This window comes from Canis aureus, chromosome 5 (genome assembly GCF_053574225.1).
Source record: "Canis aureus isolate CA01 chromosome 5, VMU_Caureus_v.1.0, whole genome shotgun sequence".
Classification (NCBI taxonomy): Eukaryota; Metazoa; Chordata; class Mammalia; order Carnivora; family Canidae; genus Canis; species Canis aureus.
The window spans coordinates 54,647,020-54,664,978 of NC_135615.1; the positions used below are offsets into that span (position 1 = coordinate 54,647,020).

General features: G+C 43.4%; 1 protein-coding gene across 17 annotated transcripts in view; it reads right to left on the bottom strand.

The window, feature by feature from the left end:
- LOC144314205 (uncharacterized) overlaps positions 1–17,959 on the bottom strand; it is a 375,014-nt gene that overhangs the window by 92,713 nt on the left and 264,342 nt on the right. For 5 of the 17 annotated variants that reach the window (XR_013380035.1, XR_013380036.1, XR_013380033.1 and 2 more), the window contains one exon: positions 14,200–14,325. The exons of 10 other annotated variants lie outside the window; for them this stretch is intronic. Coding sequence is in view for 1 of the 7 variants with exons in the window: in XM_077898051.1 (XP_077754177.1) it covers positions 13,737–13,746 (10 nt within the window). In the remaining 6 variants the exon portion in view is untranslated. Of the gene's footprint in view, positions 1–9,762; positions 9,870–13,736; positions 13,812–14,199; positions 14,326–17,959 lie in introns of those variants that run through there. 2 more of the 17 variants (XM_077898055.1, XM_077898051.1) reach the window with 2 other exon arrangements.

Below are 17,959 nucleotides of genomic sequence, written 5' to 3' on the forward strand. Positions count from 1 at the left end.
AGTTCTTGAATTATTTTTGAGCAGTTCTATTTGGAGGGATTAATATTTCATTGCTTTTTCTCTTTCTCAGAACTCATCCAAAGAACAAGGAGGAATTTTGCTTTAAAAAATAGAATAAAAATCATTCTATCTTGAATTTAAAATATATAATGGGATCTTAGCAATTTCATTTTCCCTCATCTTAAAATGTTTTGTAGTTCATCACCTTGGGCATTACCAGAAATTACTCACCAATTATTCTCAACCATGCTTTAAAAATGCTAAAATTATATGAAATAAAAAAAAACACAGGAATTGCCTAAATGGTGGTACAATAATAAAACCATCATGATTACATTACCTCTCAGCCTTTCGGTTGTTGTACCCCAAGTGTTGCAGCATCTTTTAAGGATTAAGAAAGACAGGAGACACCCTCTTTGTAGTTTTTTTCATCTTTCAGTGAGCACAGATGAGAATTCAACATTTTTATTTTGTACATTTTTATTTTGTACATTTTTATTTTGTAAGAGCAGAAATAAGGAAATTTACAGAGGATGATGTTTCATAATTACTAAACTAATCAGAAACTTAATACATAGAGATTTCACAGAAGTAAAATCTCAGTTCTGAGTCTTCAGATGATGACTTCCTACATGAATTTCCTCAAACTCTAGAAACAATGAGTGGACACAACAATGAGTTTTTAATAATATTTCTGACTTTGCCTTTGCAAAATACTCATAAAATGACTTAAAAATAAAAACATAGAGTTCACCAGACTCAAATGGCAAATGTTAAGAACTACTCCCAGCATACCAAGGATTAAGCACTTTACACGGTTTTGTTATAATCATCACTATCATCATCAGGGTACACAGAGTCTCATCAAGTCCCAGAATTATTCTGAAGAACAAACCACATCCTATGTTCCATGGTACAATATAAGAACTCATAAGCACCAGCAGGTTTGGTGCTTTGTCACCACACCCAGCATAGAAGGGTACTCAGCGTGCCTCCCCACTGTGACACACAAAGGCAGATGTGTGGGCTGATGTGGCCATTGACAAGGTGAGCCTTCTTCCTAGAGTGTGTGCAAGACACAGCACAAAGCCCACCAAGTCACAGACAATACCCCATTGATGACAACCCACTTCACTGATTCACATGGCACTGAAGAGCTGCCAAAAGATTCAGTAATATTCTTTCCAGGACTTTCAAAGAGTCCAACCTTTTAAAAGAAGAAAAACAAACACAAACTTGTACCTTAAGTTCCTTCCAATGAGAAGCTATGACTTTGAATAATGAAGAAACATACGAGAAGTAACTGTCACACAACTGAATACAGAAAAGGACTCCAAGAGGGCACAGAAAGGAAAATAGACATGAAGACATCTTTCTAGTAACTCTGAAAAGAAAGACATAAAGTGGGTAAAGAGAACTCAGAGCTTCAGGTGTCTGCCTTTCTATCTCTATCTATCTGTGATTTTTTTTTAATTAGTAACTGTGACCTCCTGGTTTGGTCCAATCTAAGGGAGAACTTTCTAGTAACAAGAGAGATCCCTCAGGGAGAAGGAAAATGACCACAAGATTGTGGATGGTCCCCATGTTCAAGTGGCAGCCAGAGGATCCACCTGAAAAGTCTGTTGCAGGAGATTGTAGGAAGGGAGAAGGGTGAGGGTAAGGTGTTGATGCCACAAGCTCACTTCCTGTGGGAACATAGCTGGCTGGCTGTGTCTTTCATCTGAAGGTCACTGCTGCTGTCCAGACAGCCCTAGATACAGAAGTCTGCCCTCCTGCATTCCAGAAATCCCCCCCCCCCTTCCCTCAACCCTGTAGCCCCAGAGGTAGCAACAGCTCCTTTGTTACTAGCCCAGAGATAACGGGCTCTCTCTCATGGATCCCTACCCTTGCTCTTACTTTGGAAATAGTGTATTTGTTAAACCTTCTTCCAGTTATCTTAGTTTGAGTGGGCATCTGTGCTTCACTGGGACCTGGACTCGACCTTAAGGGCTACTGAGATGATAAATGTGCCTGGCATTTAGTAAACTATCATTACAAAAATATTTTTATTCTCCTCTCTCATCTCTCACTCTTCTGTTCAGCCATGGTGAAGAGTTCTAGCCAGATCCTCTCCTGATTCTTCAGCAGAGGAGTCAGCAAACTTTCTCTGCAGAGGGCCAGAGAGTCAATATTTTAGGTTTCGTGGGCTACACAGCCTCTGTCACCACTGCTCAACTCTGTCGTTATAGAACAAAGCAGCCGGAGGCTATGCATAAAAGAATGAGCATGGCTATATTCCAATACCATTTTATTTATGAACACTGATATTTGAATTTTATATAATTTTCATGGGTGATGAAATATTATTCTTTTTTTTATTATTTCTCAACCATTTGAAAATATAAAACCATCCTTAGCTTAAGTCATATAAAAATAGGCACAAGGCAGGATTTGGACTACTGGCCATAGTTTGCCAACCCCTATTATAATAGAGTTCTTTTTTTTTAATTTATTTTTTATTGGTGTTCAATTTACTAACATACAGAATAACCCCCAGTGCCCGTCACCCATTCACTCCCACCCCCCACCCACCTCCCCTTCTACCACCCCTAGTTCATTTCCCAGAGTTAGCAGTCTTTATGTTCTGTCTCCCTTTCTGATATTTCCCACACATTTCTTCTCCCTTCCCTTATATTCCCTTTCACTATATAATAGAGTTCTAAGATTTAACATTTATGCTATAGCAGAGAGCTTTTACATCCAAATTATTATTCTATTTTTTATATTTTCCTTTTTTTCATTATTTAACAAGGCTAACGATTCATTCCAGGAAGCCAAAGTTTGCTTGGTCTTTCCCATCATTTTTGCCAAGTGGCTTCCAAAATCCTGTCACATAGCACACTTAGACTACTCCCCCCTATAGCACCTTCTAGGAGCAGTGTGCTGGAATCTGTTCTCACTATGGAAAAAGGTACATCCAGAACTAGCCCAGTGCAATTCACTCCATAGAAATTATACAAAGTCTGGTGTATTTGTTCAAAGCCTCTATAGTAGCAACATTGAGAAGATGAGGCTTGCCTTTGCAGATTTCCACGTGATTATGCCCATAATGGACTGGTACATATTCGGGACATTTCCTGATACCTGATGAGTTACCAGTCTGATGATCACTCTTATTTACCCCCCACCCCTTCCCTCCAGGCCAATCTGGTCAGTCAGTACCTAAGCGCCGGTACATGCAGAGGTATCTGATCCACTGCAACAGACAGACAATGACTGATACAGACAAAGCCATTCTTGAATTTTGACAAGATTTTTCAAAACGATTCAAAATGATTCAAAAAGATTTCAAATGATTCCTTACCTAACACAGTGGTTACCCTGGCTACACATGACCATCACTTAGATAGCTTTCTAAGATGCTGATGTGCAGGACCTACTCTACAATGACTGAAATTTTATCCACAGTTTTAAAAAGCTTCCCAGGTAATTCTGGTGCAAGGTGAGGCTTGAGAATCACAGACTTAAAGGAATGGCCAAGGGAGAAATTTTCTGACACTTGAAGGAAGTCAGGACATGCCCATTCTCATATTGAACCCTTTTCATTTTTTCACTCTCCTATGCAAAGCCTCCAAAAAAGAAGGTATTTGGGAACCTGAAATGGAAATGAAAATTCCTGTGTACCTAGTTTGTGTTCTGCTCTTATTAACTACCTTTCATTCATTTACCCATCACCCAACAATACATATTGAACCACTTTGTGCCAGGCACTCTGCTAAACACTGCAGATACAAACAAAGATGAATAAGATAGTCATGGTGTCTGCCCTCACGGAACTTATGGTCTCCCAGGTAGAAAGGGTAGGGGAAACTAAACAACTAATTACACGATTATTACGTAACGACAATCATGGTAAGACTTAGATTGTTCAGGGTGCACCTCCTGGGGGGATTTCAGGCAGGGCTTCCTTCAGAAAATGATGTCCTGGCTGACTCTGAAGCATGAATAAGAACTATGTAGACAGAAGGTTGGAACAGCAAAGGGATCTTCATGCGCAAAGGCCTTGAGGTGAGCGGGTGGGAAATTAGAGGTTTTGAAAAAGTGAAAGAAGATCCTTTGGGTGAAATTCAGAGAGCAAGAGCACATGAAAGCCAGGTCAGGCAAGGCCTTGAAGGCCTTATTCAGACCCTACATGTTACCTCGTTTGTGCTTTGTTAATATCTGCACTTTATAGACTCAGAGCCCTGGTAACATGCTCAGGGTCCCATCACTGGAAAGTGGTGAGGTCAGCACTGAAACCCTAGTGCTGTCTAACCACAAAGCCTGCATCATTTCTGCCATCCCATGTGTCTCCCTCTGCAGTTCCATCCGCCTTCTGAGGTGAGATGTTTTACCAGAAACAGAAATTACATATCAGGTCTGTGTTTCTATATATGCTTCAAAAATATTAACTTTAGGGAACCTGACCATCATTCAATGAAGGAAAAGATTAGCCTACACCCCCTAGTGAGTCCTTTGCAGATTTCAAAAGCTTCTATCACTGGACGATATAGGTTAATCAGATAAAGTCATTTATTGATTCATTTATCAGTATTTAGTGAGCACTTAATGTGCCAAGTGCTAAATACATAGATGAAAATACATTATCTTGACACTAGTGGAGCTTACAGCCTTTTCTAAAAGAGAGTAAAGAAGCAATGTACTCTGCCAAATTCAAATCAGAAAATCCTAAAGGTTAACAGGAAATAGAAGAGAGTGGTAATACTTTATAATTAATATTTATTTCTACAGGATTATCTCTTTCTGCCCCGCTCGCTCACCCCAGTGTTTTTCAAACATGACCCCTCAAAAATATCAAGGCCAATAAAAATTGCTAGTATTTGGTAGCTAAAGAAGACCACATTGCAAATAAAATTTCAGCAATGGGCAAAGACATTTCTGGAGCATGATCAATGAGGGAAAATTGTATAAATCTTCAAAAAAATTTCCCTGATCCACTTCCAAAATCGGCAATGTACATGAGATTGATCCAATCCTCTTCCAGATGGTTTGAGGAAATCTGAGCTGAGTCCTAGAAGTAATGGTTAGTATAAGAGATATGAAATGAACAAATAAAAACTTCATTAAAATCCTAAAATAAAACTGAGAAATCTATAGCAGATGGTATGGATCACAGATAGTTAAATGTTTGACAAAGACAGTAATGATTATTTTTTTTATCAGTAACAGGGATTTGGGAGAGAGATGAGAAGATTGAATTATAGGAAATACTATATTGATTTTTGAAAATGGAAGTAAGATTGATTCTGGCCAGTACCTTAGGTAAACTTCTTTGATCCCTATTAAAATCTTTAGTTTGATTCTAGCCACCAAGGACGCACCTCAGCACTCTTTCCTAAGACCCAACAGGAGGTGGTAAAGAAAAAAGGAGAATCTATCTTCCCATTCTTCACCAGGAATTCCCAGAGCCAGTCAACAACGTGCTCAGGCCAGTTGCACTCCATGGCCCTGGAGGACCAGCACACTTGCCCCCAGCGAAATTTCCAACTGACTCAAGGCTCAAACACACAGTCAGGAGAGGAGCTGAGTGGGGAGCCTCTGCTAAATCCCATACATCAGTTTCCTGCACCTCAAAAGCACACAGCAGGGGTGTATGTGTGTACCACATGTATGTACACCTCACCAGTTCTCTTCCTTCCACTCTTAAGTGTGATTTCTTCTGCTCTATCATCTAGCTAGAACTTGGCAAAAGAGATCAAAACCTCAGCCTCGTAGTCAATCAAAGGCCTCTCCCACTACATCCCTAAACCAAGATCCAAGAGAATACCTTCCTGGTCCTCTTTGGAGATCACAAAGTCAGAGTTGAGCCTGAGGACAGCCTTCTCTTTGTCCTTTTCAGGAACACCTGAGGCCATCATGCCTTACATTTCTTACAGCCACCTTCCCTCAAATAAAATGTTAAAACAGCCAAAACCCATAATGCTTCCAAGGGAAGCACATCTTTACCCATACAACACATTGTGCCAGCCCGGGTCCCATCAAATTTATGCTCACTAATATATATTTATTCTTGGCTTCTCATCTTACAACAGCATGACCCTTAAATTCAATAAACCATCTGTCCCATTTCCCTAGATATGAGCATATGTAGCTGTCAGTTCCTCAGGTCCATTGTGATGAAGGTCCTCAGTAGTTGTCACTGCCTCTGATGTGTCAATCTGTGTTCTAGACTTATTACCCCAAATGTGGTTCTTGGATTAGCAATATCAACAGAGCCCCAGGCCTCACACCCGGCCTACTCAGTCAAAATCTGCATTTTAACACTATCCCCCTGTGAGTCTTATGCACATTTAAGGTTTAAAATCCCCCCTAATATGGAATTCTCTAAATTTCTGAATACAAGTTGGTAGTGATCATTGTTAACTATATCACTAGAATGGAATTCTACAGAAAGACAGAGGAAATACTTAAGAAATCATTGTAGTTACTATTTCTATCTTGGCTCCAGAATTTATGTCCCTTATATGAAGCACTTAGAGACTCAATGACTTTAATATATTGAAGTGGTACAAGTGTGGCAAAAGTTCAAAGAAAGGAGAGCTTGATTTCCAGACAGGGGGGAAATACCATGGAGAAATTAGGACTTGCACTAAGAATGAGTGGTAAGATCTTGATGAAATAGGACTACAAGGGAAATCTTCTAAATCCAAAACAGAGGTATTGAATTGCCAGGTAGCACTTAGCAGCCATGCAAACTTAAGTCACTTATGTTCTCTGAGCATCCATAAAACCAGGAAGATGATGCAGCCTAGTGGAAACAAAACTTGGAGTCAGATGGACCCAGCTCCAATTCGAGCCAGACTATGTCACCTTGGAGCAGTTACCGTATCTTGCTCAGCCTCACTCTACCACCCAAAACTGAGAGTCATACCAGAGGATTACATAATAAGGGAAGGTATACCAACTGCCCAGGTTAGTGTCTGTCGCCTAATAGTTGGTCAACCAACAATGCGTTAGCTTTTCACCTTCCTTCCCTCCAGCAAAGAGCTCGGCCAGGATGAAGGGAAGCTAAATCTGGGTCTGAGTTAGCAGAAACAGTCCAGATTCGGAAAGCCCTGACAAGTTCAGGCTTGGTGTGGCAGGAACTAAGAATCACCCTGCAAAGGCAGAAATGGCATTTTAGGAGGACCAGACTGATGGTGTGTCCAGAATGGACTGGAGAGGCAGGCGATGGTAAGTGGTGAGTTGGCGAGTTCACTGTAACGCACGTACGAGCTTTCACAGCACATCTGACCACATCTGCGTTGGTCGTTTGACTCTGCTCTCAGATTCACTTCTGCACTTCCCCTTGCTTTCTAGCCTGTGTATTTGGGGACTGGCTTCCAGGTAGGGTCAGCCAATGGAAGGCTAAAAGGAAGAAGGAAGCCAAGAGGTTTATCCTTTCCTCTCCCTACCTGGGTTGGCATCTCAGGCAACACGATTTCTCCTGGGGGCCACCAGCTCCAACGGGCCAACTTCTCCTCTGTTCCCCTAGCTCTGCTCAGCAGCTCAAGCTCTGGGCTCTGGTAACACCTCGTCCCCCTACAGTCCACCCAGCTCAGGGCGAGAGCAGCTGCCAGCCACTGCCACCCTCTGGGTTGCTGAACCCTCTCCTCTGGCTTCTCTGCTTTACCATCACCTGAGGAACAAGACCCTGGACTATATTCTCTCTCTATCAGGAAGACTGAAAGTGTTTCTATTTCCCAACTAGAACTTCACTGACGTAGCATCCGAATCAAAATATCTCTCAGATTATTTAGTATGATTATGTGGATTTCTACATCTTGGAAAGTGTACAAATAAAAGCTACATAAGGATTGATCTCCCAAGTGAGAGAGGGAGAGAAATCAGGGTCAGAATATTCCAACCAAAAAATATCACAGATGCATTAATTCAGGATAATTATTAATCTGCGAATGTAGTGGTATCTATGAGCATGTCACATTTAATTTAGCATTTGCATGGATGATCTGGAAAGGTGAATAACAAATGCAGAAATTAATTCCACAGATATAATTGGGAAATGTTGCAAATACCCAAAAGGATGGTGAAATGATCCAAAAGAAAAAAAAAAAAAAAACTGGCAGTTACAGAAATACAGGCAGGATATGGTGGTGAAACTCATAAAAATGCATGGCTAGATCAAAATAACAAAATGAGATACTGCCTGAAAAATGTACATGTATAGGTAAGAGAAAGTAATCAAAAACACAGCTATTCTATGTGTATGAAAGAAAATGAGAAATGAATAAAGCTGAAGAAGACTGAGGGACATGACAGTACAAACTTGGATGTAATTTTGAAATATGATGGAGGAAAAGAGCCTAGTTATTCTGAGCTTTAACTACAGATACCCTATAGTTTTTTAAATCAACAACAACAAAAAATGATGTTCTCTCCAACTTCCAAGCACTTCCCCCAACTTACACAGTATCGATTAGGCCACACTTGCTATGCCTTACTAAATTTTGCATACCTCATTAACAAAAATGAGGGGAAAAATTAAGAACTGAAAGACCTCTGGGAAATAAAAGCCAAATGATAATGAGGTGGAGGATATGAATGATAAAGGAAGTAAAAAAGAGCCAGATTGGCTGAACAATCATATTTCTAGCACAGACCCATAGAAAATCAGGCACATTGTGTGGGACAAACAAATTCCAATTAGAGAATAGATTTCAACATTGACCTAATTATCTTACGTCCAGCTCTCATTTTTAGGGGATGAATCCAGACAAGTAAAATAAATTCTTGGAGACACAAACGACTCTTTCTAATACAGAAAATTACTTCCTCTCTCTCCACAAAGCCCCAGATGGTCAGAAAAGAGAAGCCCAGTGGACTATTTTTTATTCAATCTGAACCTTAAAATATCATTTCGTGAAGGGATAAAGTTGACGTCAAGGTGGCCGTACAGCGTGTTTCGACGAGGTTAGGAAGGGCTTTCTTTCCAGAAAATGGGAGCTCTACTCAGAAAGCATACAGTTGGCACCATATCGCAGCCAGTGAAAATCACTTGCTCCCCAGCCAACTATTAGGTGAGAGGAGAGTAAAGGATTAAGCAAAATGCTCCCAGCTCCGTGTTCAGCTGGGCTGTTATAATCTAAGTCTTCGTGAAGAAGCATTTTAGCCTTTGCAGGGGGGTGGGAGAGAAGCCACTCCGGTAACCCTAATACAGTGCCAGGCTGTCCCATGGTCTAATTACAGAAATGAAGGCAACCCAGGAATTATGTGGTCTATTCAAGCCTGCGGGGAGTATGAACAAAGAATATAATTAAACATCAAGCCTGTTGATTAAACAATTACTATTTAAAGCCGATATAGATTTAAAATTAATTTGCTTCTGCATTCTGAGGATTGGGGGACCAAGATAAACAGTGTTTGAAGTTTAATTATCCGTGGGGCCCCACAAAGGGGCTCATTTCATTTGGGTTCGCACCATAGAGCGTCTGGGGTGGAGAAGAGGCGAGGAGCAGGCCGGGTCTGCCAAAATGTGGGAGGCAAGCGAGCAGGGAGGCTCACTCGGCCTCCCCCCTCCACCCCACAGAATGTGGTAATATCACAAGAGAGATTGGGCAACTGCAAATTAATATTTAAATGAACGCTAGTTTGAAGTTTACCTGGAGGGAGAAACACACTATCTCCAAAGGAACAGAAGCAGGCCAGCCAGAGAGTTCCAGGCCCTGGCCGTGAGACGTGGGGAGTGGAGCCCTTCACGCATGTTTGAGCAAATAGGACATCTACCTGCCAGCTCCTCCGATGCAGCGATTCTTATCACAGGCCGCACGTACCGTGTCCCAGGGCACCGGCGGGGGAAAGGGTGAGTTGCAGTGAACGACAGTCAACAGAAGCTAGAAAATTCAGAAGTTAAAAAACGCATGGGCAAAGGCAGGGAATTGCATCTGCATTCACACACTGTGGTCCCAAGGCCCCGGGCACACGATTGCCAGGCCTCGGCCCCCAACGCCCTGGCCATGGTGACAGGTGAGGCGGCGAGGTGGCTGTGCTCCCAGGCCCCAGGGCAGGACAGTGCCACCCAGGCTGGGGGTGAAGGGGGTGGGCTTAGACAGGGACAAGCTGCACGTGAGGCCAGCTCTGGCACTCTTTCGTCATAGGCCTCTTTGGCTCCCTGGTATTTGGTATTCATCTTACCAACTGTTTGGCTCCCTGAGTTCCATTTTGTCACTGAAAGGTGTTCATTCTTTCCTCTTTGGTGGCTGTGAGGGCAAAGTGAAGTGTCCCCTCCCCCAATGGGGCCCTTTCAGCACCCCCCCCCCCCCCGCCATGGCTTTTTGGGTGACGATGAAACTCTCTAAGTCGCCTGCCAGGTGGCAATGGCATGTCCCCCACCACCACCTCCTCCCCACGCCAGCCACCCCAAGCCTTTCTTTCAGTCCTCTGCTCTCTCTGTCCTTGGCAGGGCCTCTGCCCTGAAACATTTTCCTTTCTTTCTTCATGCAGTCCATCCATTCCACAGCTCCCACCTCACCTTATCTTGGGTGGTAGTTAGAAGGTCAGGCTCTGGGACGCCCGGGTGGCTCAGTGGTTGATCACCTGCTTTTGGCTCAGGTCATGACCCCAGGGTCCCAGGATCAAGTACCCCATCAGGCTCCCTGCAGGGAGCCTGCTTCTCCCTTTGCCTGTGTCTCTGCCTCTCTGTGTGTCTCTCATGAATAAATAAATAAAATCTTGAAAAGAAAAAAAAGAAAAGAAAAGAAAAGAAAAGAAAAGAAAAGAAAAGAAAAAAGGAAAGGAAAGGAAAGGAAAGGAAAGGAAAGGAAAGGAAAGGAAAGGAAAGGAAAGGAAAGGAAAGGAAAGGAAGAAGGAAGGAAGGAAGGAAGGAAGGAAGGAAGGAAGGAAGGAAGGAAGGAAGGAAGGAAGGAAGGAAAAAGAAAAGAAAAGAAAGAAAAGAAAAGAAGAAAAGAAAAGAAAAAAGAAAAGAAAGAAAAGAAAAGAAAAAAGAAGAAAAGAAAAGAAAGAAAGAAAAGGAAAGGAAAGGAAAGGAAAGGAAAGGAAAGGAAAGAAAGAAAAGAAAAGAAAAGAAAAGAAAAGAAAAGAAAAGAAAAGAAAAGAAAAGAAAAGAAAAGAAAAGAAAAGAAAAGAAAAGAAAAGCAGCAGCTCAGGCTCTGGAGACAACACATCAAGCTCAAAACCCAAACCCCACCCCTTACCCTCTGCATGACTTTGCCCACATGAGGGTCAGTTCCTCCCTGCGAGGCGGGTGTGAGTACCTGTAACTCTACCCTACACTCTTGGAAGGGCCACATGAGTCCACACACGTGATGGTCTCAGCACAAAGCCTGGTGCACAAGGATCACTGGAAAACTGCTTGCGTCACAGTCCCCCAAGGCCTTGTCTTCCATATCGCTTATTACAGTTGCAATTATATGTTCGTGTGATTATTGCAACGCGCCCTCTCTGCACCAGAATGGAAGCTCCAGGGGGGCAGGACTTGGCCAGTGTTCAGTCCACATAATGGATCCAGTTCCCAGCAGAATAAACACTCACGCATTTGCCGAGGAATATATGAGTGAAATGCTGAGCACAGCACCTGGCCCAGGGTTGGGCCTCAAGAAATACCAGCTTTAAAGTAATAACGTACTGATAATGCAGATTGATAAGTGACAAAAATAATATTCACTTTGCCCAGTGGTACTCATCTAGGAGTCTTTGTGCCCCCCAGGGATGGTTGGAAATGTCTGGCCAGGGCAGGGAGGGCGGCGGAGAGCACTGCTGGCAACCAGTGGGGAGAGGCCAGGGAGCTCGCTAACCATCCTACAACGCACAAGGCTGCCTTCCCACAACACAGAACCATCTGGCTCAAAATGCCAGAACCAAGGTGGAAAAACTCTGCACTTCACTTTGTGTCATTTTTCTCTGATTGTTTAATTCACCAGCCGAGTGAGAGCAGGCAAATCCAGCTTGAGGAAATCATTCTCGCCATTTGTCCCACCCATTCCTACAGGTGCAAGGCCATCCTCGCCCCTGCCTCTGTTCCCCAAACTCGGTTGGCCTAGCTGGACGGTCTCATTCTTCCCCATCCTTGTGCCAGGGGTGAGGCTGAAGTGTGGGAATGCGGGTGAGGCTGAAGGAAAGTACACAATGCAAGGCATCTCCCATCTTGTTCAGTCTTCCGTGTCATACATTATTCCTCTGCTCAGCACAGGTCCACAGAAGCCAAATACGAGCCCCACTACTTGGCTTTCAGGACAGAGCTCTGCTTTGAATATCAGGCTTCAAAAAGCTCATGGAACCAAAAAATAGGGCAGGGGCCAACATGTCTAATACAGCGATTGCTCTAAGATGCAAGGGAATTTGCTCCAACAATAAACACTGTGCTCAAATATTACCTGAGGTAAAGCCACAGGGTTGGATTATATGATCCAAGAAAAAAAGGGTGAGATAACAAAACAAAGTTTTCCTGACCTGGCAACCCAGATAATGTCAAATGCACTGGTACACACAAATGCTAGAGGGTGACATAAATTTTAAGACTTAATAATCAATTGCATAAAAGTGACATGCTCACAATGGCTAAAAGTGTGTCAAAGAGAAGTTTAAAATACTGGCGAGGCTACGGAGAAGCTGAACCCCTTACACGCTGTCAGCTGGAAGGCACAATGTTTCAGCCACCATACAGAGCGCTTTGGCAATTCCTCGAAACGTGAAACATAAACTCATCACATAACCCAGCAATTATGTTAATACCAGTATTACATAGATATATACCCAAAAAGATTAAAACCAGACAAATAAGAACATGTACAAACATATTCACAAGAGCCAAAATGTGGAAATACGCCAAATGCTCACCAACAGATGAAGCTAGTCGTGGTATATCCATATAAAGGAATATTATTCAGCCACAAAAAGGAAGAAGAACAGATACACACTACTGCACCGGGTAGACCTCTAAAAACAGCATGCTAAGTGAAAGAAGGTCGCATAGCATAATTCCATTTATATAAAATATTCAGAATAGATAGACCCATAGAGACAGCCTGTGGGCAAGTTGTTGCCAGAGGCTGTAGGGAAGACACCACGGAGAGAAATGTAGAAAAGCTGTTTAATGGGCAAGAAGTTTTACCCATTAATACAGATTATCATCTCATTTAAATTAAAATTGAAATGTTTTGGAATTAGATGTACAACACTGTGCGTGTACCAAATGCTGCTGAACTGTTCACTTTAAAGCACTTGATTTTATGTTATACAAACTTCATCTCAACAAATTACTGTTTAAAGCATGCCAAAATTGCACAAAATTCACAAACCCTGAAAGAGAAAATACCTCAAAATGGAAATAGATGCAGTAGCCTGAGGGTTTTTAAGTGAGTCATTTTTGCAATCTTTTTAAAGCATACATATCAGTTATAAAGACTGGAAAACATACAAAAGCACTAAAAGAACACTAGAAAGAAGTATAAGGTGATCAATAATATGTCTAGTCTTTCAAAACACTAACGCCAGTGTGAAACTACCTTTGCAATTAAAAAAAGAAATAAAGAAAAACCAAGATCCTGTACATTAAGACAAACCTCCCAGTTGAACACCTATTTCTGCCGAAACTTGTTTTGCTCTACGGGCAGAGGGGAAGCCGAGGGACCCCGTGTTGCCAAGGAAGCAGGGAAGTCTGTGGCCTTTTGGCAAAGGCCTCTCTACTATCCTTCCACCCGCCCCAGACGGAGGTGCCTGGCACTCATCAAGCTGGTACATACTGATCTCCATGGGACAGAATTTGAGATGACCTTCCTCTGTGTGTCTGTGCCATCCACCCTCCACGAAGGAGACAAGAATTTCTACTCCTCCAACCTGCATAGCTTCTTCACTGCTCACAAGAGACCTTCATGAATTATTGTATCTATTAAGTAGGGGGATGGGGGTTAACAGCCTTGGCTTCACTAGAAAAAGCATGACTTCCAAAAGATGTACAAGCAATGATGTCTCATCTCCCATGCTTCTAAACTTTTTTTTTTTTTGAGCATGAACATGAATAAAATAAAACAAAACAAAACAAAACAAAAAAAACAGGAGCAGAAATTTGGGGCTTGGCTCGGTGTAGAGCGCATATGTTATCAGTGAATCAGCCACTATTGAGTGCTACCATCTCTAAAAAAAGACTCTTGAGCACAATCCTAATTTGCAGTTCCAGGTATTCTGGTGTTGAATATCCACTCTTACCTTAACCCATCAGTGGCCTCTCTCTCAATCCCATTTTACCACCAAAAAACTTTCAATATCTCTCTTCTTTCAACAGCTGCTCCTCTTGTTCTCACAGCAAGACTGCTTTAAGCAAGTCACCTCCTCCTGATTAAAAAGACCAGATAATAAAGCTGTGTAAGCATCCTAAAGAGATTTCCTCCCTAAAGAAACTGGTAGATCCAAAGAAGCACCCCCACACACACCCCGCCAAAAAAAAAAAAAAATGGTAAGAGAAATAAAAATAAGTAATTGTCAGAATCCTCAATGTTGAGAACAAAGGAAAGGTGACTTTCCCAATATGGAATTGCCTCCCTAGCATGGGAAGTCCACCCCAGAGATGATGGATGGGACTGATTTCTCTCCATTTCCTTCTCCATGCAGGGAACTCAGCATTAATAGTTTCCCCAAAACAGCTGCTTGAGGAAACATGACCACAAGCAGTTAGACAGAAGAAGCTGTAGCCAGCTGGCCCTGGCCCTGCTGCTTGCTGGGCATGATGTAGACACAGGACCCACAGTGGGGCCCCACGGCGTAACACAATCAAGGAAACGAGAGGACAGACAACTGGTTAGGCAATTTCTCACCGTTGTCTTGCTCTGTCTTGTCATGACTTATAGACATGAGCTCTCAATAGAAGCCTAAAACAGAAGTGCGTTACGCTCATCTTCTACCAAACAGAACACTTCAGGTTTTTTCACACTTTATGGTTTAGGTCTCAATCCCAGACCTGCCCTGGTCAAGCTTTCGAGCCTAATTTTCCGAGTGGGGCCTGATTTTACAGAACTGGCTCTGGGGTCCAAGTGAAGATGCTGCAGAGGTGGGATCTCAGGTCTCCAAAAAGGTACATTTCCATATAAACCAAAGTAGGGGCCAGATGTGAAGCACTCATACCCTCAGGCTCTGAGAAAACAGAAAAGTCAAGCTGCTCTCATGAACAATTTCGTGTCACTGAATTTCTCCTGGGACACTCTGCCCTGCCTATAAATATTACCAAATCCAATCCTAGGTGGCTTCTGGAACAAGGCAAGTGGTCAGGATTTATTCAGGCCAACATCTGGAAACAGGCAAGCTCCCCACAGTTTTAACTATGCCTTGCCCCCCCCCCCGCCCCCGCCACTAGCCTAAAAACCTGCACAGAACAATAAGATGCCTGCAGACAGCATCACCAAAATGGACAATGGCTGGCAGCAATCACCTCCCAAACTTGCCAGATTTGGGTATTTTTTTTTAGGGTGGAAAGTATCTAATGGCCATGAATACTTCATTTAGTGGTTTTTTTTTTTTTTTTTTCTTCGTAATGCATTGAAAGAAGTTCACTCTTCAGCAGAGGACTCTGCCAAGGATCCCATCTCAACCTTCCAACCCACTTCTGGAGGAATTTCATCCAAATCTTTCATTAAGCCTTCCCCACATGCTCCGTGTTTGCAGAGCACTTGGCAAGAACTTAGCACTCCTCTCGCAGGTCACAATGTAGAGAGAGGAGACCGCACGCTCACTATCATCCCTGACCTTGTAGAGGGAGACCCTTGAGACTCCAGGGAGGTTTACAGCTAGTTGCCAAGACTGTTTTGGAGTCCTAAATGAAGGCTAGACTTCTAGACCTCCACCCCAAGGCCCATCCCACATGGGGTGGGGACACAGAAGGAGCAGCTGACCCTCGTGAGGAGGGGACCAGTGACTAAGACCTCTCCCCTTTTTGGCTGGTGTTAATTCTTGAGTTTCCCCCTAGCGTTATTCCTGGAGACTTTCTTAAACAGATAAAGACCAATCCTGCAGTGTTTTAAGGCGCCCCGATCAGGAAATAGTGACATACACGTTGGCTAATGTGCTGGTAAATTTGCATGTATCTGGACAACCCAGTATCATCTACAAAGAGAACAGTGACACTCCGCGCCCCACCCCCCCGCCCCGCCTCACACCCCAGGTCAGGTAACTTTGGAGAAATAGGCTAAGAAAGAAAGGAGAGGGGGTTGTCTAAGACCAGAAAATGTGAAATAATAAAGAGGGTCAGGATGGAGTGGGAGGAAGGGGATGAGGGCACTCATCCCCAGACATGTGGCCGGCTTGAAACGGAGCAGAAGGAGCAGAGAAAATGAAAATCAGACTTGGCCAAATTGACAAATCTGCCAGGGGCCAGCACTGCCTTTACCAGCACACAGAGAGGAAACACCAGTGCAAGGGTCCTGTGACCTGCTGGAGGGTAATATCTTTGATACCCAGCCCTCGTTGGCGCCACTCCTAAGGGAACAACAAGCTCCCAAAGGGTTGTGAAGACTGGGTTGAATGTCAGCAGCAGCAGCAGAACAAGATGAGGGAAGACACAGAGGAAAGGGACAGAAGTCTTCCAGGTCGGGAGGAGCACAGCAAGCCAGATTTCCCATTGGGTGACCACACCTGGGCCCACATCCTGGGGAAGCAGGTGTCCGGCACAGTCCACACTGCAGCCCGGCCTCTGTAACCGCCTCTCGGAGCCCATCTGGGACCTCTGATCTTCTAGGGAAAGAGCATGTGAGGAAGAGCTGGTGACGTGAGACGGCCTGTTCTCCTGTTCCCCGTGTGAGGAGTGGCTCATCAGTGTCCCAGCTCCTCTTCCCATTTCTCATTCTCTCTTCCCACAACTCCTCTGAACTTCTTCTAGGACTGCCAAGGTCAAACAGTCAAAGCAGAGTTACTTCTCTGACAAAATAGAACTATCAAGGGGCACATTGATAAATCTTACCTAAAAAAAAATAATAAAGTTAAATATTCCAAGCTGTTTAGGGGACATCCTCTAGATACAAATACTCCTCACATTTGAGCTTCACAACCTTCCACGGTCTCAGCCTTATTTCCTGGAATACCAAACCTTCACGCCGTGGCTGGCTGCTTTAGTTTCTATCAAGACCCACCCTCCAGGGACAGGACAGGCTCTAAAGCTCTTGACCTTTTCTGACTTCTCTTCATCATCTTTCTTAGGATCACAACTTAACTGTCCTGTGCTCCATTCCCTGAGGGCTTTGCTCAGGGTTGTCTATTCTGATAAATTAATCCATGCCGAGAGAAACGGTTGCCTTGTAGTATGTGGAGGTAATCCAATGAGAGAAACCAATATATACAGGCGAAGTATTAGTACTATTATCAAATCAATAAAAATAAAAAAGAATTGTCAATGCATTAGTCCTCACAGGGAACAAACCAACATTTTTGTAGAGACTGTGAGAACATTCATCTAAATGAGTGTTTCTGTTTGGGGGAACATCAGGCCACAGGGTAGGTTGGCATGGGAAAGGGGAAGAGGGGGAGACAGCAGCTTTTGGCTCTCCTCCATTCAAATTTCACAAGCCTGCTTCCCACTCCTGTACTCGCTGCCCATCCTATGCTCAGTCCATGTTTTGCTTCATTTACTTGAGACTGGAAAAAACTGAGTTTGCTCTGTAGTTAACAAACTGTTTGAGGGACACAAGAGCAATCATGTACAGTTAGTTCCCAGCTATAGAAAGTAGCATGCATAGGGGCACCTGCGTGGCTCAGCGGTGGGGCGTCTGCCTTGGGCTCAGGTCATGACCCCAGGGTCCTGGGATCGAGTCCCGCATTGGGCTCCCCACAGGGAGCCTGCTTCTCCCTCTGCCTGTGTCCCTACCTCTCTCTGTGTGTCTCTCATGAATAAATAAATAAGATCTTTAACAAAAAAAAAGAAAGAAAGAAAGAAAATAGCATGCCTAGGGCCAAATAGCTATTAAAATCTGCTGCAGTTGGCCAA